At 43.5% G+C, this 26,767-nt stretch overlaps 1 protein-coding gene across 10 annotated transcripts in view; it reads right to left on the bottom strand.

Annotated features, from left to right (window-relative positions):
• Positions 1-26,767, bottom strand: part of adgrb1a (adhesion G protein-coupled receptor B1a) — a 214,979-nt gene that overhangs the window by 114,006 nt on the left and 74,206 nt on the right. For 4 of the 10 annotated variants that reach the window (XM_038288397.1, XM_038288401.1, XM_038288398.1 and 1 more), the window contains exons 3-10: positions 9,728-9,886; positions 8,975-9,079; positions 5,294-5,461; positions 4,847-5,026; positions 4,493-4,657; positions 1,746-1,910; positions 1,551-1,652; positions 1,358-1,464 (exon numbers count right to left, since the gene is read on the bottom strand). In XM_038288397.1, the coding sequence (XP_038144325.1) occupies positions 1,358-1,464; positions 1,551-1,652; positions 1,746-1,910; positions 4,493-4,657; positions 4,847-5,026; positions 5,294-5,461; positions 8,975-9,079; positions 9,728-9,886 (1,151 nt within the window). The remainder of the gene's footprint in view (positions 1-1,357; positions 1,465-1,550; positions 1,653-1,745; positions 1,911-4,492; positions 4,658-4,846; positions 5,027-5,293; positions 5,462-8,974; positions 9,080-9,727; positions 9,887-26,767) is intronic. The other 6 variants (XM_038288394.1, XM_038288399.1, XM_038288396.1 and 3 more) reach the window with 4 other exon arrangements.

The raw sequence follows: 26,767 nt of genomic DNA, 5'->3' as shown, positions 1-26,767 counted from the left end.
CTGCAAACAAATGAGTAGTTTTTCTTCGTCTTCTTCCAGATTGATAAGTCCAACCAGTGCCATCTCTCTGCACTGAGTCTTATGTATGGTTTCTGGACGTAGAGTGTGAGCCGTTCAACGGAAGAACCAACATCTTGAGCTGTGAACTTTTAAAGCCTGCAATTTGATTGCACAGTTTGAGCTGTAGCTGAGTCAATGATTAAAAAATATCACACAGTGTATGCCTGGCTTAACCGTGCCAAGCTCGGTGCTTACGACCATTTACACATATGGCTAGCACAGTTCGCCTCCTATCGGCGATCCACGATACTACAGCTCTCAAGGCAGGAATTACGCAATACAAACACGGCAGCGTCCATAACATTCAGGAACTTATGTGCCTGGATAACGTCCTCCGCCCAAATTTCAATGGAGCCTTGGTCTCAGCATCATCCCAGGTCGCCCCATGCTTTTTAGATGCCTATTATTGTTAAAAGGCTGAGAAAAGGTTTGTGTTGTGAACAAGTGAAGAGATCTGTGAATTACAAAGCCGAACATGCTGGAAACCCCAATAAATGATTCCGCTTACTGTAAATAGGAGATGAGGCAGTCTGCTCATGTGCCGAGCCTGATGAACTAACTTTAGTGCGGTTAAGTTGTGTTTTGCACGGTCCAGTTCAGTTGAGTTCCATTTATACTCAACGGTTACCATGGTTACCGTACTCGGACAATTCTTGAGTAAATGGGACGGATGTCTACAGAAAAACTAAAAACTCTTAAAACTGATCAAAGCATAACTGGACACAAAGTTTTAAACATTTCAAACATTTCTGATGAAGACCTCATCTATTGAACCAGGCCAACAATTCCCTTTAACGACCCCCCTTTCAGAAGCATAGAGAGGTATGGGGCATTGCAGGCTAACAATGAAGCCAAATGAACCCCATCCCAAAGGGGTGGACCCGTTCATCCATTTCAATTTGCATGTTTTCTAAACTAAAACCAGGCTTTATTTTTGGTCCACTCTATAAAGCCTCAAACTCAACACTATTTCTGACATTTTGAATTGAAAAAGCTTCCTGGGTGGGAAGAGAAGCGACTTCAAGCTTTTTTGGAACATTTCTGAAGTTTCATCACAGTTGAGAAGAAATAAAAAATGGAAGAGTTTCACACAATTTGAAATGATGAAAAAGTTGTTCCTCTTCCTGAAAAAAAAACAACAGATCGCCTTGGTTTCATAGATCCCATTATCTACTAATAAACCCCTCAGGTTGGACGTATTGCTAGACCTAAAAGTACCTGTTCAAGGATAGAACCTGCGAATAATTAATAAACATATTTTCATGGAGCATGAAAGGAAAAGAACAATGCTGCTTACTAAGGTTTGAATACTGCGATAGTCATTGGAAATGCATTTCATATAGGTGGGTGTTTCCCAGTAGGCGATGCCCTCCTCATCCAAGGAGCAGCGGCGCAGGATGAGTCCTGTGTGGGGACACAAAGGTTCCTCTGAGGACTAGATCGCTTCATTTGGTCAGGCTTCTGTGAAATCATGAAGCGTAGGAGCTCACCCATGGCATTGGGAGGACAGCGAACAGCAGCCGTATCTCCAGCAGGAGTCATCTTCCATACAACGTTGGAGAAATTGTCCTCGCCACATATTTCATGAGGTTCTGTGGACAACACACAAGTAGAAACCAAAGGAGTCTAGGAAGAGATGGAGGACCCTCCTACACCCTGTGGGTTTAGCTTTCCCCCTCACTTACCTGGGCATTTCTTCTCATTGCAGTGACGGATCTCTTCTCGCTCTCCAGGACATGGCTGTCCTCCGAAGAAGGGCCCATAGCAAATCCTGGTTCTCTGCTGACTCCCCCCTCCACACGTTTTGGAGCAGCCGGACCACAAGGACCAAGGCTGCCACTTCCCATCCACTAAAATGACAAACGCAACACGTTCCAGTCACTGAAAAATTATTCTAAATGTGAGTTTATAGTTAAACACTAGATGTCCCAGAGAATTCCAGTTCTCCTGCAGCCCCCCTCCCTCTTCAGTTTGTGTATTCACTCTACCTTGCTAAGTGTCCTTGTTGTAATGCTAATAACCTGTGATGTGACCAGTCCTTCTACATGAGACTGGATAAGGCTGAAACAAACTGGCATCAGAACCAGAGCATGCTCCAAACACTTTTCATTACCTGCCCCTGCAACATCAGACCTTTTTGCAGGAATATATTGATAGGTCTAAATCTTTTATTTAGGCAAACCTATTGAACAACCAGATATCATACGGGTCCTAGTTCCTGAGCTGAGAACAGGTCATAACCAGCTTTTCCAACAAGGCAAGGCAGAGCCTATTTATATTGTTCATTCACCAACAGACTCATTTATATTGCAAAGCTCACTATGTGAAAGAAAGAACAACTTAGAGAATAATTGTATCTTGTCTTGTCTCGCCTTTTCACATCATTCAACATTTAAGCTTAGATAATGACAAACAGTATAACTTAAGTATAGGAGCAACATTAATTTCACCCAAGGAAAAGCTCTACATATGAAGCTACATTTGTCCCATTTAGCAGTTTTCACAAACCCAAGGTGAGTCCTTCCTGCATGTGTGACAGGTATACTTTGTGCAGTGAACACAATGCTCAGTGCTGTGGTTCCTGTTGCAGAGGTTGCACACCTGGCCTGCTTATAGTAACAATGAAAAACATCTTTAAAAAATAGAGTTTAGCATATATTCTAAAATTAAGAGCTGTAGTCTGAACTAGATGAGGTTTTCTATGTGTGCTATACGTTTGGAGGCACTACAATGATCTATAGTGTAGTCATTGTTCATTTTATACTTAATCTAATAAATAAAATAGGAGGTGCCATTTTTCATTTAGGCTTTGAGAAATTCTTCAAAAAAGTATTATTTTTTAATCAAATAAATGTGATAATAATCCACCTCTCCTTGGTGATGCTTTTAAATATTTATCTCTGATTATTTTGCAGTAGTTGGAGTAATGATCTGATGGAGCACTTTCAGATTTTTTTTGTTTAAATAGAAATTTTCCTTTTTCATCTATGTTGACAGAGCTGCAGAGAACACGGTTTGGATGTTTGTTGGGATCCTTCCATCGTCGAATCCACTACAGCTTCCACTGGATATAAATATATGCTTATATGGTTAGTTTCAATGAATAACATCTTGACTAAAACCGTTTTTTATGCTGTAGATATTATAGATTTACCATGTTGTTATAATAAAAGAAAATAACCATGTATGTTAGTTTTTAGAGGTTATTTTAATGAATCATACAGTTAAAAAGCAGCTCTGACCAGAAGCAGGTTGAAATTTTTTTATGTCAAATTGACATTTTAAGTTTAGGTATTTGCTTCTAGCTGGTCGTCTCTGAGCCTAAAGGAAGATCCACATTTGTTCTTAGGACTGCCTGAACTAAAACTGTAAGCTAATTATCACTGGGCTTCTAGAGTGATGGGAGGGCAGATGATGATTTACTCAGGATTCCTATTACCTTGGTTATAGGAAAGCTGGGGCCTTCAGTGGGAAAAGGGGCTATAAAAACAGAACAGCACTAAAACAAGGAACACATCTAGTGTCCAGGAACATGGATCACCCTCTGTTGCTGCCATACATGTGATCGCAGCAACAGAGGGGCTGCAGTTATACACGATGGCGGACTACTAGTAGTGAGTGTTGGGGGAGGGTGGCCTAGTGGTCCCTGAGCAAGACCCTTAACCCCACACTACTCAAAATCCAAATAACCCCACAATGCTTAAACTTTCACGGTTCAGAGATTTTAAAGGGAAAGAACTTTTTTCAAAATCAATCTTATGTTGCTCATGTTAACTGACTTTTTCTGTTTCTATATTTCCTTCATTTTCAAAGCGAATGCTAAGAGACAAATGCAATTAGAAGGTCACCTCAAGAATTGCAAAACAATCAGGATAACTATATTGATACATTTAAACCTAAATGCTCTGATGGTCTAAAACCAAAATCCACTGTGAAAAAATATATTTTTCAGGATTCATTATAAGGCCATATTATAAACCTCTGTTCCTTAATTTGATTCATTGCTGCATCAAAACCATCAGTGGCTTCTAGGGCTGGAAGAAAATGCACAGACAGCCAGAGTCAATCAGCTGAACTGGGGTGATTACGTCCCGTCTTCTGGCAGCAGCACTTGGGTTTGAACTACTGTTCAAACCCAAGTGCTGCTGCCAGTCAAATGTTTAAGAAGTTGCAAAAGTCTAATCTAGAGGTTATGAAGCCATGGTCGGGGTAAAATGAAAAGTTCAGACACAATACGTCTAAAAATAGAGCCACAAAATAAAAACTGCTACTAAGGAAGCTCTGTCAGTTTCTAATGTAGTGAAGCTAAATGGGAAACGGGGAAAGTTTATTCTGCTATCACTGTTAACAGATTAGCAGCAGAAACATGTTCACCAGGTTATAAATTATTATCAGATTAGAAAAGCCCCAGATGAACTAGGAATGTTTCTACCTGGACAATCCCCCAGGAAGCAGTCAAAGGTCTCCAGCCACTCTCCCCTGCACTCCGAGCCGCCATACGAGGGGCCGTTGCACTCCCTCGTTCTCTGCATGGTCCCGTTGGAGCACGTAGCAGAGCAGGAGCTCCAGCTGGACCACTCGTTCCAGACTCCGTCCACTAAAGCCGCCGATTGTGGTCAACCAAGACATTTGGAAGTTGCAAAATGATTTAAAGTGGAGAAAACAAGGATCTAATATATCTAGATATATGCTGTTATCTATATTGTGGATATCACAGATGGAACATGGAAATCTCTGACCCTCTCATGGCGAAAACAGACATTATGGTGACATTGGTCGATCTTACCTGGGCAGACGGCTATGTTGCAGAACTTGGTCTGTTTCTCCGGTCCGTCGCAGGGATCTCCCCCAAACTGGGGGGGAGTGCAAGTCCGTGTTCGGGACCTGTAACCTCGGCCACAGGTGGAGGAACACAAACTCCACGGTGACCACTCGTCCCATGCGCCGTGAACTGCAATCAGAGCGGCTATGGTGCGATTTAGAACACAGATGCACAGGCCCTCTTTTACAAAGTGTCACAGCACCTGGTGACCCATATGCTTCTGGAGATCGTGCAGACTGAATGCCATTACTGTCTGCTTCCATAGGAGCCTGACGACCCTTTAGACCCTTCTCTACTTAGAGAGAGGCATAAGGAGGGTCTTATAATAGTGATGCAGGGGCAGACAAAGGGGCTGACGGCCAGAAGGAGACAAGAGCAGGTAAATGTGAGGGAAATGGGGGAGGGGCTTACCTGGACAAATGGCTGAGTTGTTGCAAGGTCTCTGCTCTCGCAGCGGCCCACTACATTGGGTGCTGTAGGAGGAGGACACACAGAAACGAGTGCGACTCTGCCAGCCCTCCCCACAGGTGGCAGAACACACACTCCACGCTGACCACTCCTCCCCTGAGGTGGAGTCTACTGAGGAAGAGGGAACAGGTAAAGGATGGGAGGATTGGAAAGAAAAAAAAAGGAGAGGGCTGTGACTAATTAACATGCAGGATGCAGCCTCCAGGGCCAACACAAGAGGGACTGTGGTATTAAACGCTAGCATCTTTCCCTGCCACATTTCAGGGGCAGCTTTCATCAAACACATTTTTGTTTCTTGGCATATTAAACTGCAAAGGATCAGTCATACAAACAACACAACTGATCATTCAAAAGGAAAAGATTATTTTGAGAGCCAATAGGGAACAAAGTCTCACGCAAGCAACCCCTGAAACGGACCAACATCGGAGCTTCTTGTGCTCTGCTATCTGTCAGGTTCAGATGTCATATCCTTTGCATTGGCTTGGTGTTAAAGGAGACGCCATTGCCTTAGGATATGCCAGTCATATAAATAGATGGGTCAGTGAACCAATTAGATAAACCTGGACAGTCACAGGTGGGTCAGGAGAGAAGGGATGCCTGTTGGACTAAGGGAGCTAATTAGCACGTTAAAGTGACGCCTCACTCAAAGTCATAACCTGGGTAGCGTTGGAACTGACAGCTACTTGAAGGATTGTACTTTTAGAGTCTCAAACAAATTTTAGACAAATGAAGCTAATGCACAGATGTAGAGCAGATAGATCAGTTTGATTGCTGACCGTTTACAGCAACAAGGATTAACCCTCTGGATTAGGGTTAGCTGTGTTGCTCAGCTTCATGTTGAGGATCGCATGGCCCAACACAGGAGAGCGACCGCTTCGGGAAAAGTTTCTGCTGTCCATCTACACCTTATGGACAAAGGACATTCTTTTAGGACCAGAATGTTCACATTTTGGACAAAGAAGACAGGTGGTCTGAGAGGGGTGCGAAGGAAGCCATCTATGTTAAGAAGGCTCAGGTTTCAGCTTTCAAAAACCTACAATGCAGCGACAGAGTTGAATCCTTCCTCCTATCTTCTCAACCCCAACACCATATAGGGGAACAGAAGACCTCCCCTATTCAGCCAGGCCAACAATTCCCTTTAACAACCCCCCTTTCAGAGGCATTACAGGCTAACAAAGAAGCCTACCGACCCCCATTCCAAAGGGGTGGAAAAACAAGGCTTTGTTGGGCTACTGTATAAAACCTGGAACTCAACACTAATTCTCACATTTTGAGTTGAAAAAGCTTCCTGGATGGAAGAGAAACATCTTCAAACTTGGAAACAAATTCCAGTGGATTGTCTTTGAACTTTTTTGGCATGTTAGAGATCCTTTCTCTAACCAGTATAGCCTAGCGTCTCTTCCACAAAAAGTGGTAGGATCTCTAATATACTACTGTAACAATTAAATCGATGAGCCATGAGACTCACTGGTAGGGTAAAAAAATCACATTGATAGTGTTACTAAGGTTAACAATTAAACCACATGGTTGCAGAAATTCAACAATTTGTTCCCTTTTTGTTATATCTTCCCTTCTCTCAAATTAAATTTTCTGTCTGCTTACTTTCAAACGTGAAAGTACAAAAATGCTTCAGAGTCAATCTCATACTAGTAGAGAAGTTAAAAAAGAACCTAAACTATGTTATGAAACCACCACAGTTAGCTACACATTTACCACCAGAACATAAACCTGCTGGTCAGGTGAGAAGTGAAGGGAGGCAAACCTTCCCTGAAAACTTATCTTTCATCAGCCAGGGTTTCATTATCACCAAGCTATTCATCCAGATATATATTTAAATCCAAAAGTGTAAAAGCGAACAGCAGTCTAGAGTTGTACGGTTTGACTGGTAATACGAACACATTCAAGATCAGATTTAGGGAATCAAGTAGTCATGGTATAACTTTGAACAAGCTGATAATGTTCTGCTAGCCTGAAGAAAAGCTACTCCATTCCTCTGGGTTTGGGTTTTTGTATAGAGAATTTTCTTTCCTGATGATCCTTCCTCTGCTGGTGCCATGTGATGGTAACATCTACACGCTATGGTTTACTGCTGAGGCAGAGAATTGCAGTCAGGTGAAACACAGAGTTACAGTAGCAGCCATTCAAAATGGCCCCTTCCAGTCAGACACCAGCAAATGGCAGCTAACTCCCCTGCAACTCCCAGCAAAATCCCTTCGAACTTCCAGTCACTGCAGTGCCCCCTCTTGCATATTTTTTTACTCTGACTCCACCCTTTCACTGAATTACAGGGTCTGACCAGGAGATTGCGCTTCTCTTTAGATCTTAATGTCCACAAATCATGACAGAAAGAATATTTTAGTAAGAAGATTGAATTTTAGAAAGGAATTGTAGGGGACAAGCCAAGGACCAGCCAAGGACTGGCCAAGGGCCGGCCATGAACCAGCAAAGGACTGGCCAAGGACCAGCCAAGGACCGGCCAAGGACCCGCCAAGGACCGGCCAAGGACCAGCCAAGGACCCGCCAAGGACCAGCCAGGGACCAGACAAGGACCAGCCAAGGACCAGCCAAGGACCAGCCAGGGACCAGACAAGGACCAGACAAGGACCAGCCAAGGACCAGCCAAGGACCAGCCAAGGACCAGCCAAGGACCAGCCAAGGACCGGCCAAAGACTGGCCAAGGACCCGCCAAGGACCCGCCAACGTCTGGTCAAGGACCAGCCAGGGACCAGACAAGAACCAGCCAAAATCAACGGACTGTTGACATCAGGACTGGAGGTATCACTTTGGCTATGTTCACACTGCACAAAAGTTTAGATTTATATCGGATTCAGGACCACATAGCAAAGTGGCCTAGGTCGCATTGGAAAAATTGGATCGGAGGGGGTCAGGCAGGTCGCATATGGCCAAATAAAAAGTTATTTCGGTCACTGTGCGAACATAGCCTTTGTGAAAGGCATCAGAGCAGCTCAGCGCTTTACATTGAGCATTGCACTGAGCGGTGCTGTCAGCCGCCCCAAGATGGTGCCGCCAAATAACGTCAGCGGTCACAGGCGAAAGCCGTTGATGCGGGATCTACTCTTATACTTATGTCTATGGAGACCTGTGCTCTGCTATTTAAAGAGTTTGTCCCGAGTGATCTCTTTTCAGAAAAGAAGCAGGAAAAGAAAGCGTCAAGGTGGAAACAGAGCTTTCCTTAACAAAATGGTGTTTCCTACCCAGACCTGAAGGAGATGCATCACTGATCTGTGTGTTTTAACAGTAAAGTGTTTCATTTAATCAAAATCTGCTCTACTTCTGTTAACATGAGGCTTTGACATCAGAATAAAAGGTGAAGCTTTCAGGCAGTTGATTAAAGCTTTGTCTACGTGCAAGTTTTGACTTTGGTGCAGCATCACTTTACCAGCGAGGCGGGACTCTGCAGGATGTCCTGTTTTACGCAGCGTCACTATGTTTAGTCAGGGTCCATGTTGGAAGTAGTCCGCTGTGGACAAGGCACTGCTGTGGGAGATTTTGAATGATGTGTATACTTAAGGTGCGTCACAGCTGTATGTTCTAGAAGTGAACTGGTCACCCAAGCTGCCACAGTGACTGATGCACGGGATCCCTCTGCGTCCGTTGTCTTACCTGTCTGAGGGCTCTGCTGTCCGCCGCGCGCCTTCTCTGCGTCATCACGCTTGCGGCCGTCCACCGAGCGGAGAGACTGGCTGCGGGAGAGATGGCGACCTTTGCCTAAAGGAGGATGAGGCAAGGCCAGGAGGGGGAGGAGGGGGCGGGGTTAGCAACCAGAGCTCCTTCATCAACCATTTATATTTGGGACACAACCGAGACGTGATTGGTCACCCAGAACAGCATCAGCCAAACTTGGGACTTGTGTTGTGCTCTTGGTGTTAATGTGTTTTTTTTTCCTTTGTGTATTTTGTTCAGTGGTGTAATGCAGGGGATAACTGCCTTAAAGTACATTTAAACCCATCACAGCTGCTGTGAGGAAGAGAAAAGCATCCGCCGCTCTGCAAAGAAGCTTTAAGCTGTCAAACATTTCAATGAAAGCACTTTTACTTCTCTTTGAATAACCTTTGAAAAATCAGCCAAGCACTCAGACGTTCAGCGCCTGAGTCCTCGTTTGAAGATTTAAAGAACTTGGAAAACATTTGGTTCTGTCATCCTTTGGACATAAAAAAGGTATAAAATGCCATTTTTCATTTGTTCATCAATCAAAGTCCCCTTTCCAACATGCACTCCTTAAATCTAAATTTTCAGACACGTAAACAGATGAACAAGTTAGTCAGAGAGATATGCAAAAAATAACAGCTTTAAAACTTCTGTAGCTCGGCGAGTTTCATCGGTGGAGAGAAGAGAAAGCATGGGGCGAACACTAACCCAGGCAGGACTGGGAGTTGCAGGGCCGACCTTCCTCCACTACACCCTCACACAGGAAAGACTCTTCTGGAGGAGAGCGACAGCTCCGAGCCCGGGATTGGATTCCTCCCCCACACTCACTGCTGCACTGCCCCCAGTGGCCCCAACCACTCCAACCACCTGCAGACACAAACACAACCCAGAGAAACACTCATTTCTAAACATTCAGAACAAAACTTTTCTCTACTAAACCTTTCATATTCATGTCCTCTGGGACTCGGAGTCTCAGCAGAGACGCCCGGACTTCCTTCTTCCCAGACACCCTCTCCAGCCTCTCCTGGGTTGTCCCCTGGGCCTCCATCCATCGGGCCGTGCCTGGAACGCCTCAGAGGGAGGAGTCCAGGAGACATCTGATAAAGATCCTCCTCAGCTGACTCCTCTGGATGTGGAGGAGAAGCAGCTCTACTCCAAGCCTCTCCGTGATGTCCAAGATCCTCCCCCTCTCTCTAAAGCCTCTTTCCCACTGAAAATAGCGGGTTGATGCGTGTTTTTAAAACATGGGTCTACCTGCTAACAATGGCTCTCCTCCCACTGCCAAAATAACTTGTCTAACCTCTTGCTGGCAGCTGAGTGCTATCTGACCCAGCCCCCCCCCCCATAGCTGCGTGTCTGGTGACATCATCACGCTAGGTTAGTGTTGATGTCATCAGCGCTACAGAAATCAGGAAAGTAAACAATGGAGAGCAGCATGGAAGGAAACCATGGCGTAGTCAGTGTGTTTTCTTGTTTCTCTCTATTATCTGTCTGAATCCGTCTCACCAGAGCTGCTCCATGTTTATCCAATGGAAACAGAGTTGATTCTGCTTAGATCAGAAGCGACTGGTGCTGTGTTTTGACGTCTTTACGATGTGTTCAATGGTATCACGTAATTTAGCATGCAGGTTAGAGCAGAGGTGATTTTAACTCTGGTCGCTTGCCGAGTCGTTTAAACCAGGTAGACACGCGTCAGTGAGCTGATCCCACTGCCACTAAAGGCCGATTGTTCCCGGGTTTAAAAAGGTTTTACAGTTTTTTTATGTATTTTACAGACAGTGGACAAACGGCTTTACCTCATGGAGATGATGACAGTTAAAACCTACAGTTAGCAGCAGGCTGATGAATGTGAATCGCTCAGTTGATCCAGAGCTGCTCTCTGGAGGACTTTTCCTCTGTGTTTCTGTGTTGGTTTTTCAGTACTTGTTGTATCTGCAGTGTGTTTGCACGCCTCGGCCAGTTTGGCTGTTATCTCCTCATAATCAGGCTGTGCTTTAAACTCATTTTTTTGGTTAAATCGGCAACTTTGTTAAAAACATTAAAGACATTGCTGAACAGTGACCCTTCCTGTGAATTCTTCCTACATACCCCTTAAATCCTCTAAATAAAAATCTATGACCACGGCTTCCCATTTTCACAATAACAAAGGTCAGATTGAGGAACTATAGGAGACCTCGCTGCCATCCATCACAGCCTGGTGTCCAAAAACTAGTTTCCAAAGTTCCAAAGAGCACAAAAGGCATTAAGGCAATCATCAAAGCAGATGCACGGAGGATAAGGCAGAGCGTGAGCAAACACTATGAAACTAAGCTGCAAGCAGATGAAACAAGCATCACAGACTGATGCGTATCTTGCAGTGAAAGAGCATCTGAAGGGAGATTTTTTCCCTGTAAAAGCATGGTGTGATGAATGCCATTGTCATTGTCAAATTCCCTGTTTGGCCATTCTGACTTAATGCTGGCCATTAAGATGTGTGCTGATATGAGGAGGATGGGCTGAAGTGCTGCTGAACGACTCTGCGTCCTGCAGGCTCATAAATGTTTAATGGCACAGACAGATGCCTTTAAGCCCCACAGGCAACCACAAATATGTATTAATCTGCATGAATAGAACATGAAGTGGCCCACATCCAGGTGCACAGTTTTAATTACTCGCAAATCAATTTCCTTTAGGGGCGAGTGTGGAATGGGGGGCACTGTGAAGAGCACTTGATCAGTGCAAAGAGTCATGAATAGTGTCACAAACACATGTCTGTCTGTCTTTATAAGGACTTTGCATTAATTTCCATTAATTTCTACATTCTAACCCAGACCCTGACCCGACCCCAAACATTAGCGACGCCATAGATGGACAATCATTCAGCATCAATACATATAGGAGTATAATTGAATCACATAACAGGGATATATTTCTAATATTCTACTATGATCACAGTATTTGTCCCTGAGTGACATTCTGGGTTGGTCTACTTTCATTTTTCTATTTTTCGATCCACCTTTTCACCACAGTTCAAATATAAAGCCATGTCATTATATAAAAATTAGCTAAAGCTAATTTGCTTTAAAAAAAACACCTAATTTTGGGTTATCCTCATCTCTTTTGCATACCCAGATGAAAAAGCAAATAACTGAGGAACTTTGAGCCCAAATTACATGTGTGGTACATCATTCTAAGGCTAACAGTTCCTGAAAATATAAACGAACAGCCTAAACTGCTTCAGTTCAAACATGACTCCAATTTGTTCTATTTTCTTCTCAAAAAATGCTTGAGAATAGGCAGGTCTCATTGTATTACATTTGTTCTACATCATGTCAACCACATATGCAGATTGTTTCAGACCCCTAGCTATAACAGTTCCAGAGCTGTGGGGCTTTGAACCTTTGTTGTCACCAACGTCTCCAAAAATCTCCAGATTATGCCGAATGTTTTAACTCAACTATTTGACCCATAGAATACCACTGAAGCATTTTGATGGCCACAAAAGATTTATGAAGCAAGTTTGTTTAGATTTTTAATTTTTTTTTATCCTATTATTGACTGGAATATTAAATTCAATGAAGTTTATTTATATAACTCAAATTCACATCATGTCATCTCAGGTCACTTTCCAGTTCACCAGATCATCCAGTCAGATTGATTCAAAGTTTTCTATCTAAGGAAAACCAGCTGATTGCATCGACTCATTGACTCTTCAGCAATCCCTCACACTAAGCATGCTTGTAGCGACAGTGGAGAGGAAAAACTCCCTTTGAACAGGAAGAAACCTCCAGCAGAACCAGGCTCAGTGTGAGCGGCCGTCTGCTGTCCCTGACTCAAATTGAGTCAAACAAAGATGCGAACACATTTGTCTTGTAGGTCAGAAGATGATGTAAAAAAACAAAACAAAAAAACAATCATCACAGACAAACATTTGAGGAAGTAAGTCTTATTAGAAATATGCCAAGAATTAGCTATGACCGGCTAAAGAAAAAAAACAGATGGTATGTGGCAATTTTCTCATCATGGAATATTTCTATTATGAATATGCAGAATTACTTTTAATCTGTGGACCCTTATGGAAGAATAACGTATAAACAATTGAAGATTGGATTTATAAAACGGCTTCAGGATGCGTTCACAGGTATGTTTTTGAGGCTGCTTTGCGATGTATTCCATGTTACCATGCTGCTATATCTGTGTTAATTGTGCTTTGGTGCTCACTGTGTCCATAAAATGGTGGCCAGCAACCGGGTGGATTTTAGGAGGATAAAGGTGACAGAACCAGATCAGAGGAGGCAAAATCTCACTATCTGATTGGCAGGGATGGGAAGTAACGAAGTACAAATACTTCGTTACTGTACTCAAGTAGATTTTTCTGATATTTTTACTTTACTTTACTACTTATTTTTATGGCGACTTTTTACTTATACTCCTTACATTTTTACACAAATATCTGTACTTTCTACTCCTTACATTTTAAAAAATTGGCTCGTTAGGCTACTTTAGTTTTGAATCATTTCAATGGAGTTACCGTTATTATTTTTCACGTCATCAATACCAAATTCAATCTAATTGGATGGGAATCTACGTTGGATTTGACGCACCACTACAAGATGAATCGACAGATTCGGCGGGATTCATTGGCGGCAAATCATTGCAGCTTGGTGGCGGTGGCGTTAGCATAGTAGCATGGACGACGAGATGATTGAAAATGAACACAACGGAGATCTAGTCCTATTGGCAGACATCCATTTAAAATGTAGGCAACGGCATGAAAAAAGTGGTTTCTACTTTTACTTTTATACTTTAAGTAAATTTACAAGCCTGTACTTTGTTACTTTTACTTGAGTAAAGAAGTTTAATCAGTACTTCCACTTTTACCAGAGTATTTTTTAACACAAGTATCTGTACTTTTACTCAAGTACGGAAAGTGAGTACTTTGCCATCTCTGCTGATTGGTTCAGTGGGTTAGTTATCTACTCTCTGGATATCTACCTTAGAGGGGTTATTTTTCCCTCTGGTGTCCGTGCCTGTTGGAGACCAATAAACTGCTCATTCAAACTATATAACTGTCTACTTGTTTATACAGACAGTGTGGAAGAACTCACAAAAATCAGACTTTTTACCTATATTCTCAGTTTCCTCTGAAGGAATTATGTGTCTGCTGCCTCGTAGGAGCTAAGCGGCGGTAACTGAGCATGTGCTGGAGGATTCACAGCATCAGTCCAGCTAGATGGAGAATGGTTACATGAACAACTGACCCACTCTCCTCCACACTTCCCCAGCAAGAAAGGAGAAAAAGTAACCAAGAAAGGCAATAATTGGGAGGAAACAAAAGGCCTTGTCAGGTTAGCTTTCACCAGCTGGAGACAGTTAACGAGGGGGCGGAGCTTTAAAACAGATGTTCCAGGTCTGTGTTTTTCAGAGAGCAGTGCTGTCCTGCAGCTACCATGTCCTCTCTGCAGAGATGGCGGCTTTGTTAGAGAGCCTTCGCCGGATTACTCCTTACAGAAGTCGGACCAGCAGGCGGCTGGACGCCTGTTTCAGCTGCATTTTCTGAGAGCCTCATGTTTCAGGGTTTATTTGATCCGATTTATTAAGGATGATGTCAATTTATTTAATCTTTTAATCACTTTACCTTCAAAAAACAACATCTATTCCTGTGTAATCTCCACGGAGGCCTCAGGCCTTATCAGTGTTGAAGGAAAAGTCAGCAGGAATAATCAATGGATCATTATTTATACCTAAAACTAATATGTTCACAGTGATCTAATAAATTTAGCATTAATTAGTAAAAAGATAATAATTTTCGTGGCAATCGCTGAGTCTGGGAGCGGCCATTTTTGCCCAAATATAGTAGCCCCTCCCTCCTGCCATCTTCCAGCAGTGACGTCACGGTGCGGTAAGCCTAGCGCCATTCTCCCCGCTTTCCAAGCTAAATCAATGGGAACTACTAGACACATCTGCAATCAACAACAATTATTGAAGATTTCCAGAGGACTTCCCCATTGAAATTCACCAGAGCTATAGTGAAACTGACAATGCCCACGTGCATGGCAGCTGGATGCTGGAATACATCGGGTAAAAGTGAAAAAAAGAGTTATTCCACCTTTCTGATTCCTGATCCTCCACGGACGGGTTGGTCGTTGGATCGCCAACTTGAAGAGGGAGGATTTGCCATCGAACTTCTGGCCAGAGAAAAAACCCGTAATATGTAGCCAACATTTGGAAGAAGAATGTTTTCAAGATGACTTGGATAATAGCGCGTTGTGACAAACACCAGATACAGCACTGGGACTTGATCAACAGCCGATACCGCACCGTGACGTCACTAACCAGTAGATGGCAGTAGTGTTCTTTGACAAACATGGATGCCTCCAGTAAAGCACATTCACATGAAAATTACTCTGAATTAAAAACACTGATCATTTATTGAACAGGATGGAATTTAATATTTAAAGTAATTTCAGAAGTTTGGATTCTGAATGTGAGCAACTTTTCCTTTAGAGGCTGCATGGGACAGAGAAAGCTCTCTATGTTTGAAATGAGAAAAAGACGGCGAGGGGCCATTTAAAGATAAGATTTCTTTTAGTTAGAAAATAAGTGAAGTGATGATAACGCCAACTTTTTTTTCTTTGGCTCCCTCATAATAACAGTATTGGAAGGGTAGAAAAATGTGAGTAGAGTAATGGAGTTCAGCCTTCCCAGGTCTGCAAGGACATTTCATTATGTTGCGATTTAGAGGGGCCCTTTTGTCTGAGCGGCCCTCAGAGCAGCGGCAGCTTCTCTCCTCACTGAGGCTTAAACTCATCTTCCATTCCTCCCTTTCCACAATCCCTGCTTTATTTTGACATTCAGTTTTATCCAAAACACACACTCTTCTGCAGCCACTGTGTGTGTGTGCTGACGTGGTTCACTGGGTGCATACGAGCGTGTCCACAAACTTCCTGAAAGTCACCTTCATCTTCTATTTGGAGCGAAAGGATGACTGCATGTGCATCTCCTCTTACAGCTCCAGTTTCTGTACTTTTGATCAATAGCTAGCACTCATCCTACCCCCCCAACCCCTCCCCTGCACACACACACACACACACACACACACCAGGGCACGCCCGAACACACGGGCTTTCTCAGATAGTGCTGCTGTAGATTTACGATTGAGGAGGAACGCCTGCGTTTGAGGAGCTTTTATAGGAGCAAAGAATGGCTAAAATATGATGCTGACAGCTGCTGTAGAAACAGGCAGCCGTGGCTGGGGGGGGGGTGTATAGATGGAGACATGAGCACGTTGGGGGGGGATAATTGTGGAAACATGAAGCGCAGGCAGAAATGGGGTGACTGGTTCACACAGAGCTGTGTGGCTGGATGAAGGATAAGGCGAATGCTGACACCCAGAGGACAGAGGCAGTCAACTGCAGGGCAGAGATAACAGGCGGTGAAAGGAGGGATGGGGGGGGGGCAGGAACAGGAGGAGGGGGAAATGTGAAGACAGATAAGAAGAGGGGGAATGGGAGGAAGAGATAAGGTTAACTTCAACTGCACAAAACGTTGGAATGGTGAGAAGATGAGAAGCTTCTTGTGTTAGCATCCTCATCTGAAAGGGAACAAAGCTTCCTTATCTCAGAGCAGCTTTCCATCGGAAAACTGATCAAACTCATCCGGATGCAGTCAGAAATGCTCCTCTTCATCATCATCCAATCGTCTGCAGAGGAACAAACGATGCGTCTGCAGGAGTTTACTGTACGGTGAACACAAGCATTTTTATATATTTACATTTTTGTTCATTTTACACTAAAGTCAATACAGTTGTTGTACAGTATGGCAGCGATAGATTCAACTATACATTCCTGTTCCTATTTTAAGGAAAAACCTTTGTTTTTATAATCTTATTTTTATTTAATTACATGTTTATTTTTTTATTTATTTTTTGTCTCCTGTTCTGCTCAAACGAATTGCCCCCTGGTGGGATTAATAAAATGGTCTAAATCTAAGTATGATCGAACAAACAATGTCCGTTTTTTAAGAAAATATTCAGTCCTGATGTCCTTTAGTCCAAGAAATATGTACAGAAACAGAAATGGAGTAAAATGTTGAAGCAATCATCTGTCTGGACAGTTATTAAACATTTTAGCAGCATTTAATAGACACCATAAGGTGAGGAAAGAAATGTAAATAAATGGGCACTCTGCTTTCCGTATCTCTATTAATCCAGCCGGTCTGCAGCCTGAGGCTGGTGCCTGTCTCCATCAGGAGACCTACGTCCTGGACAGGTCCTCAAAAAAGACCAACAACCATGAAGAGTCGGAACAGGCAGGATCCAGGCAGAAAGATTCAAACCCACAACCTGTTTACTCCAAAGAAACAGTGCAACAGCTTCCCTGCTTTCTGTTAAGCTAAAGCCGCTGATAGAAACGAAGACTTCAATATTTCATGCTTCTGTCTCCTTGAACCCCAGTGGGCCTCAGCAGATGGCCGCTCACACTGAGCCTGGTTCTGCTGGAGGTTTCTTCCTGTTCAAAGGGAGTTTTTCCTCTCCACTGTCGCTACAAGCATGCTTAGTGTGAGGGATTGCTGAAGAGTCAATGAGTCGATGCAATCAGCTGGTTTTCCTTAGATAGAAAACTTTGAATCAATCTGACTGGATGATCTGGTGAACTGGTGACGTGTGTTGTCTCATCTCCCCACTGCTCCCCTCTGACGGACTCTCTCCATCATTTCTCTCTGCCTTCATTAAGAGAGAAACATCCTCTCTTCTTCAGTGTTCAGTAGATCAGCCCATGTGTCCTGTACCTCCTGAGTGAAAACCACCTCATCATGAGGGGCTGCCATTCCCAGTTACCTGAGACGCCTGGAGCAGGTTACACTGGGACACTGCTGGATGGGACCCAGTATTCCAGGTTTTACCAAACATGTTGGGTTTTAAAGACCTTTAGACATAGAAGTGACCCTATAACCTGAAATCAGAAATCTTTTTCAGGCCTTTGCTTCATCATCTGTATCAGGCGATGCTGCTATGTTATTAACCTAAAGCTGTATCATGGAGCTGCAGAGGAGACATGGAGCGGCGTGGCAGGGTTTAAGGTTGGAGAAGCAAACAGATCATTAGCATGAACCTCAGCAATGCTGCTTTTCATAGATCAGTCTCTGCAGGATCCAATCGGTTCCCCTCATGCAGCCACACAGCCTCCACCTGCAGGAGTCAGTCTGACTGCAGTTTCAGAATAAAAGAGAAGGAAGGAAAATGTCCAGAGATTGTCGACCTCGATGAAGTTACTGTGACGCTTCCATCTTCTTTGTTTGATGCTTTCTGCCTTGATTCAGGTTATTTCTGCTGTAGAGCAGCGTTATAGAAGCTGCTGCATCAGATACTTATGGGCGCTGTTTGTAAAGTTAAGTAGTCAAAAATTAGGAGCAATATTTATGGTTATATAGCGTCTTTTTAGAGAAAAATAAGGTTGCTATTTTTTTCCAATGTCATTAATTCATTTATAACAATCTTACTTTGTTAAATAAATATATAGTCTATATTTAGCTCCAAATATATTATAATATAAATATATTAATATTTATTTAACAAACTAAATATTTAACTAGAACTAAGCTAGCGAAATACTTAGTTTGTTACATAAATATTTAATTTGGAGCAATATTTAATTAAATATTTATTTAAAAGAGTAATTTTTTTATAACTGAATGAATGACAGTTAAAAAAATAACCCTTATTTCTCTCTACAAACATGCTAAATATTCATAAATATTGTTCTAACAAGCGGCGCCCCATAGATACTTCTTAGGAGCTCATTATGTTTGATGCACGAACAAACTGCGCGGAAAAGGAGCTGCCCGTCAAGCTGACACCTTCACATTACAGCAGGAAGAACAGCCAGCCGTTTATAACTTCACCAAAGCCTCTTCATGCCGTCCAGAAGCGACAGTCATTTTAAATCTGTTGTTAATCCGTTCACATGGATTCATTCATTCATAATCAACAGCGATCACTGCAGCTGGAGGGCAATTCATGAAGGCAATAAATGAAGAGAATTAAAATTCAAAGGTTGTGAAGAAAAAACTCAGTCAACAAAAACGCAGGATCAGGGGTGGATTTAGGAAATGTGGGGTCATGGGCAAAGACAGGTGGGGCCCCTCTGAATGTAGAAGACAACACATAGAACAGCCCCATTCTAGATAGAGAAATGTTAATAGAATAGACATCCATTATCTGTTCTAGGTTGTGTCCCTCTCTTCTTGTCCCTTTTCTTCTTGTTTTCCTCTCTATGTTTTGTACTCAGCTGACTTTTCATGCTGTCTCTAAAGGAATGAAAGATTTTTTCCAAGCACTAAGCTCACTTAGCTGATTGCTCCTTCCTGTGTTTCCAAAAAGGCCAAAGTAAATAACCCAGTCCTTCTTTTCACTGTAGACAAGCCATGATCTGCTTATCTGTTCTCCATTTTTCATTTGGATGAAATAATAGCTGCATGAATCATGACAGCAGACAAGATAGAGGAGAGCAGGAGGCGGGGTTACCAATCTACTCGCTCTGGAGAGCAGAGTTCGCTGCTTTTAGATGTTGTCTCCAAAGTCTCCAGTAGCAGAAAAAAGTCTCTAGATTTGGCGCTAGGAGCTTTTTAGAAATCAAAGTGCTAGAGGGGTCTGAAAAGTGGCTAAATATAGCGACTAAAGCGCTAAGTTGGCAACACTGCTCTTTGCATGGTTTGTTTTCAAATGGTTTGCTGCTGTCTGTTTGGACCTTTCTGAACATGTGCAGCAAATGGACTGATCCAATATGGTGGACACTGAAGGGGGGGGGGCTGAGACACACTTAATATTATCAGGATTCTGATGGTATTTTAGCCAAAGGATTTTTATCAAAAAGATCATTAATATGTATAAATAAGGAAAATCTGTATTAACCATATGTGTAAACAGAGTTTTATGGGGCCCCCAGGAACTTGGGGCCCTAGGCAGCTGCCTAGTATTGCCTAACAGTAAATCTCCCTCTTATCTGGATTAAATATTATGGGACACAGAATTTTTTCTATTTTCTAAGCATCTCTTTTAAAACATAACCAATATTTTTCATGAATGCTGATTAAGTCGCCTTTTGCAGCCCTGCTTCAAAACATAAAGTAGATCAGAGTCTCTGAGCAAAGCATCACTCATTCACTGCATCCCACTTCATTGTGAAGGTGTCGGTTTTTAACTCTCTGGGTTGATTCATGGCCTCAGAGGAAGACCTTGTAAAAAACAGCCGTCACTTCCCAGCAGCCTCCTGGGCTGCAGCTCGACGTGGACGTGGCCCGCGCCGCTCATCCTGTTAATGTGACAGCTTTGGTAATCTCAAACATGGCCATCAGTCAGATCAGCGTCTGTTTAGACACGATACGACACTTATCTTAGGAAATATACCGTTCACATTAATCCCCAGGGACAGAAATGAATGAAGAGGAAGGAGAAGCTTTGTGTTCGGCTCCCAACAGTAGATCCATTAAAATCTGTGTGTTGATAATAGAGGTACTCTAAAACATCCAGATACAGCATGACACAAAGAAAACGACGCTCCTTAGAGCCAAAGGAAGAGGCACCATGGCTGAAAATACAAAGATTAAACATTAAAGCTGCTGTTAAAATGATGCAACTTTGGTGAAGATATGAGAAAATGAAGCACATGACATGAAACGTTTTGCTCAGTCAAACAGAGATGTTCACCTGTTTGGATGAAGAGCCGTAATCTGTAGCTGTCTTTGTTGGAGTCGGAGAAACCGAAGGTAAAGTTTACCATATAGATTGGGTAAAAACACTGCCAAATTAGATTGATTGGTTTAACCAAAAGATTGGTTGAACACATAACTTCCAACATGATTAAAACCAAAAACTGTGACGGGTGAATCCAAACAAAGCTCCTAATTGATGTAAACTTGGGGATGTTGCCTTATTTGGTTCTGACCTGTACTTTTGTCACGACCTGAAATGTACATCCAGACCAGCTTACTGGTTCACGGCCCAAGAACATGAATAGAGGAAGATGGAAGACAGCAGTTTAGCTGTTAAGCTACAGTTGGGTTTACTTCTACAAGAATTACAAAGCAGGAAGTTTCTCTATTGAAAATGAGCCAGAACCACGGGTGGAAAAGCAGTGTTCCAGGCTGACCGGAGGAAGGGGAACATTTTCATAGTCTTCCCAAGGATCCAAAGACTCGACAGGAATGGATCATTTCTGTCTATCAGAAGATCCCTGCAAAGTTTGATGCTCAGCTGTTGATTTGCTCACAGCATTTTACTAAAGACAGCTTTCAAAACCTTGGACAGTTCAAAGCAGTATTTGCTAAACTTCTTTTACTGAAACGAGGAGCTGTTCCCACCGTAAGGCCATCACAACCACAAGCTGGAAATATGATACTGTCGCTAACCTGTTCATAGCAATGCTAGCATATCTGGGGAGCTGAGTGAGGACGTCACGTCAAGGACGTCTGGTCACCCAACCATATCAACATTTGATGTTTCAGTGAGTGAGTGCTTGTTCCTATGATGCGTCTTTGCTCAGCAGCTTCACTCGTTGTAAATTGACCAATCAGAGCACAGCTCATCTAAATATTCATGATCATTAAAGGAAGAAAACCTGTGGTTTCATTCTAGAGCTTTTAACCAGGCTGCATTAGGGCTCATAGAACAGCGAATATGCCATTTTCAGCTCAACAGATGTTAGACTCCCTATTAGAGACCTGAAGGACCAGATACCCTATAGAATCATTCTATCACCCTATTAGAGACCTGAAGGACCTGATACCCTATAGAATCATTCTATCGCCCTATTAGAGAACTGAAGGACCAGATACCCTATAGAAACATTATATCACCCTATTAGAGACCTGAAGGACCAGATACCCTATAGAATCATTCTATCACCCTATTAGAGACCTGAAGGACCAGATACCCTATAGAATCATTCTGTCACCCTATTAGAGACCTGAAGGACCAGATACCCTATAGAATCATTCTATCACCCTATTAGAGACCTGAAGGACCAGATACCCTATAGAATCATTCTATCACCCTATTAGAGACCTGAAGGACCAGATACCCTATAGAATCATTCTATCACCCTATTAGAGACATGAAGGACCAGATGCCCTATAGAATCATTCTATCACCCTATTAGAGACCTGAAGGACCAGATACCCTATAGAATCATTCTATCACCCTATTAGAGACCTGAAGGACCTGATACCCTATAGAATCATTCTATCGCCCTATTAGAGACCTGAAGGACCAGATACCCTATAGAAACATTATATCACCCTATTAGGGCCTGAAGGACCAGATACCCTATAGAATCATTCTATCACCCTATTAGAGACCTGAAGGACCAGATACCCTATAGAATCATTCTGTCACCCTATTAGAGACCTGAAGGACCAGATACCCTATAGAATCATTCTATCACCCTATTAGAGACCTGAAGGACCAGGTACCCTATAGAATCATTCTATCACCCTATTAGAGACCTGAAGGACCAGATACCCTATAGAATCATTCTATCACCCTATTAGAGACCTGAAGGACCAGATACCCTATAGAATCATTCTATCACCCTATTAGAGACCTGAAGGACCAGATACCCGATAGAATCATTCTATCACCCTATTAGAGACCTGAAGGACCAGATACCCTATAGAATCATTCTGTCACCCTATTAGAGACCTGAAGGACCAGATACCCTATAGAATCATTCTATCACCCTATTAGAGACCTGAAGGACCAGATACCCAATAGAAGCATTCTGTCACCCTATTAGAGACCTGAAGGACCAGATACCCTATAGAATCATTCTATCACCCTATTAGAGACCTGAAGGACCAGGTACCCTATAGAATCATTCTATCACCCTATTAGAGACCTGAAGGACCAGGTACCCGATAGAATCATTCTGTCACCCTATTAGAGAACTGAAGGACCAGATACCCTATAGAATCATTATATCACCCTATTAGAGACCTGAATGACCAGATACCCTATAGAATCATTCTATCACCCTATTAGAGACCTGAAGGACCAGATACCCTATAGAATCATTCTATCACCCTATTAGAGTCCTGAAGGACCAGATACCCTATAGAATCATTCTATCACCCTATTAGAGACCCGAAGGACCAGATACCCTATAGAATCATTATATCACCCTATTAGAGTCCTGAAGGACCAGATACCATATAGAATCATTCTATCACCCTATTAGATACCTGAAGGACCTGATACCCTATAGAATCATTCTATCACCCTATTAGAGACCTGAAGGACCAGATACCCTATAGAATCATTCTATCACCCTATTAGAGACCTGAAGGACCAGATACCCTATAGAATCATTCTATCAGCCTATTAGAGACCTGAAGGACCAGATACCCTATAGAATCATTCTATCACCCTATTAGAGACCTGAAGGACCAGATACCCTATAGAATCATTCTATTACCCTATTAGAGACCGGAAGGACCAGATACCCTATAGAATCATTCTATCACCCTATTAGAGACCTGAAGGACCAGATACCCTATAGAATCATTCTATCGCCCTATTAAAGACCTGAAGGACCAGATACCCTATAGAATCATTCTATCACCCTATTAGAGATCACCACTTTAAATTACGCCTTCCATGGGGGAAGAAGAGACGGGGTGCTTGGGGCTGGATTCGTTCATCACCCAGGCTGAAGTCACCGAGGTTGTCAAAAAACTCCACGGTGGCAAGGCTTCGGGGGTGGACGAGATCCGTCCTGAGTATCTTAAAGCTCTGGATGTTGTTGGGCTGTCATGGCTGACACGTCCCCCTGGATTGGCAGACTGGGGTGGTGGTTCCCCTCCATAAGAAGGGGGACCGGAGGGTGTGTTCCAACTATCGGGGAATCACACTTCTCAGCCTCCCCGGAAAGGCCTATGCCAGGGTGCTGGAGAGGAGAGTCCGGCTGATTGTCGAACCTCGGCTGCAGGAGGAGCAGTGTGGTTTTCGTCCTGGCCGTGCAACAGCGGACCAGTTCTACACCCTCTGCAGGGTGCTTGAGGGTTCTTGAGAGTTTGCCCAACCAGTCCACATTTGTTTTGTGGACTTGGAGAAGGCATTCGACCGTGTCTCTCGTGCTGCCCTGTGGGGGGTGCTCCAGGAGTATGGAGTCGGGGGCCCTTTTTTATTAGGGGCCATCCGTTCTCTGTACAAGCGGAGCAGGAGTCTGGTTCGCATTGCCGACATTAAGTCGGACCTGTTCCCGGTGCATGTTGGACTCCGACAGGGCTGCCCTCTGTCACTGGTCCTGTTCATAACTTTTATGGACAGGATTTCTAGGCGCAGCCAAGGACCGGTTCGGGGACCAGCGGATCTCGTCCCTGCTTTTTGCGGATTATGTAGTTCTGCTGGCTCCCTCCTGCCAAGACCTACAGCGTGCGCTGGGGTGGTTCGCAGCCGAGTGTGAAGCGGCCGGGATGAGAATCAGCTCCTCCAAGTCCGAGGCCATGGTTCTCGACCGGAAAAAGGTGGCTTGTCCCCTTCAGGTTGGAGGAGAGTCCCTGCCTCAAGTGGAGGAGTTCTTGGGGTCCTGTTCACGAGTGAGGGAAGAATGGAGCGGGAGATCGATAGACGGATCGGTGCGGCTGCTGCAATAATGCGGACGCTGCACCGGTCTGTCGTGGTGAAGAGAGAGCTGAGCGAAAAGGCAAAGCTCTCAATTTACCGTTCGGTCTACGTTCCTACCCTCACCTATGGTCATGAAATTTGGATCATGACCGAAAGAACGAGATCCCGGATACAAGCGGCTGAAATGAGCTTCCTCCGCAGGGTTGCTGGGCTCTCCCTTAGAGATAGGGTGAGGAGCTCGGCCATTCGGGAGAGGCTCAGTGTAGAGCCCCTTCTCCTCCACATCGAGAGGAGTCAGTTGAGGTGGCTCGGACATCTTCTTCGGATGCCCCCTGGACGCCTCCCTCGGGAGGTGTTCCAGGCACGTCCCACTGGGAGGAGGCCCAGGGGACGACCCAGGACACGCTGGAGAGACTATGTCTCTCGGCTGGCCTGGGAGCGCCTTGGGCTTCCCCCAGTAGAGCTGGAGGAGGTGTCTGCGGAGAGGGAAGTCTGGGAGTCTCTGCTTAGTCTGCTGCCCCCGCGACCCGGTTCCGGATAAAGCGGGAGATGACGAGTACGAGCACTTTAAATTATTGGCCTCTTCAAAGATGTTTTACACACAAAAAAAACTTACAAAAATGTTTATTATGCAGACCACTCATGAACCGTTTCAAAGCAACTTCGATTGGAAATAAAAAAAAACAAGAAAAACAATTGCAAACATCAGATTATATCACTATGTGTAGTTATGCACTCCACCAGTAGGTGGTGATATGTTTACATGAAGCTTCATGTGGGGACGATTCAAAGCCTCGTGAGGCTTCATCTTATCATCACTACGAGAATAAAGGTTATAAGAGATATAATGTTGTCAGTTTGTGTGGAGGTTTGAAGAGGACCCAAATGCAGAGACGGAAGCGAAAGTGGTTGTTTGTAGATTTAATGAGGCAAATGAGGCAAAAAATCCAAAAATAAGAAAATAGAGAAGCTAAAAACCAGAAGACGTCAGGGAAAACACACATGAGGAGCAAGAAACAACCAGGACCCAGCACTGGGAAACTGCACAAGAGGAGCATAGACTGTATGGGAGATAGATCGATGACTGGGCTAATAAGCTGACAAGGAGCAGGTTTGGATGGAAGCACCTAGAAGGGAGCTAGGGCGAGGAGACTGACACAAGGGGGCGACAGAGGATAAACTAGAAATATATAAGAACTCAAATACAACCAAAAACAACTAGATTAACACAAAGTGGGAATAAAACCAATTTAAACTCAAAAAGAAAACTTAAACAGAAGCAAACCATGGCAGATGTAAGAAGTGTTGTAGAACATATATGGGCAGCCTCATTACCATTCTTAGAGGAAAGCAGATGATCATTTAACTGAATTCCAACCAACAGGTAAAAGAAGTTCAAACCCTAAAAAGATTTGAGATTTTTTAGGACAACTACTATGTTAATAAATGCATATTAAACGATTTTCTAACTGACCTAAATGGGATAAGTCTTTGAATGTCAAATAAGCAATAAAATAAGTTTTATGTTTCTGTTGGTTCTGCTGCTTCATACATGCCATGTTAAACGTTTTACACACGGTTTGTGGGTTATGAAATGCTCCACCACCTCACAGCAGCCATTCATGCATCAGTTCAGACCCACCAGGCGGGCGTTTCATTCCCAGTCTGACGGCCGACACATCAAAGACTTTTTTTATCATCTATATATCATCTGATGCATGGGAACATAACTCCATAGCGAGCAGCTACTGGCCTGAGGTCAGTGGGAGTCATTTAGCTTTGATCTAAGGTCATTAACCCTCACTAACTGGTTTAAGATTTAGGTCTGAATCCATGCATCCCCTAACCTCACAATTTTATCATCAGCAAGGTTACGCATGATCAGAGATGCTAGTCGGTGCAGCTGTCAGTGTTTTCACTAAAACTAACTCAGTAAATCCCAAGAAAGACACCAAATGTCAGGAGTCAGAGCGAAGGCTGAGTAAAGCGTGGAAACGTTCCTGCTGCTTTGTCCTTCTGATGACAAAGAGGCACTAAAAATAAGCCAGCGTTCAGGCTAGCTGGACCGATGGGATCCATGTGACTCAGATGTGAGGCCAACGTGTCAAACTGGCAGCCTGGTTGAAGTGTCATCAGTCAGAACAATG

Source organism: Cyprinodon tularosa, unplaced genomic scaffold (assembly GCF_016077235.1).
Source record: "Cyprinodon tularosa strain WSP-4 unplaced genomic scaffold, ASM1607723v1 ctg254, whole genome shotgun sequence".
In the NCBI taxonomy this organism is placed as follows: Eukaryota; Metazoa; Chordata; class Actinopteri; order Cyprinodontiformes; family Cyprinodontidae; genus Cyprinodon; species Cyprinodon tularosa.
This window is presented reverse-complemented; position numbering and strand designations above follow the sequence as displayed.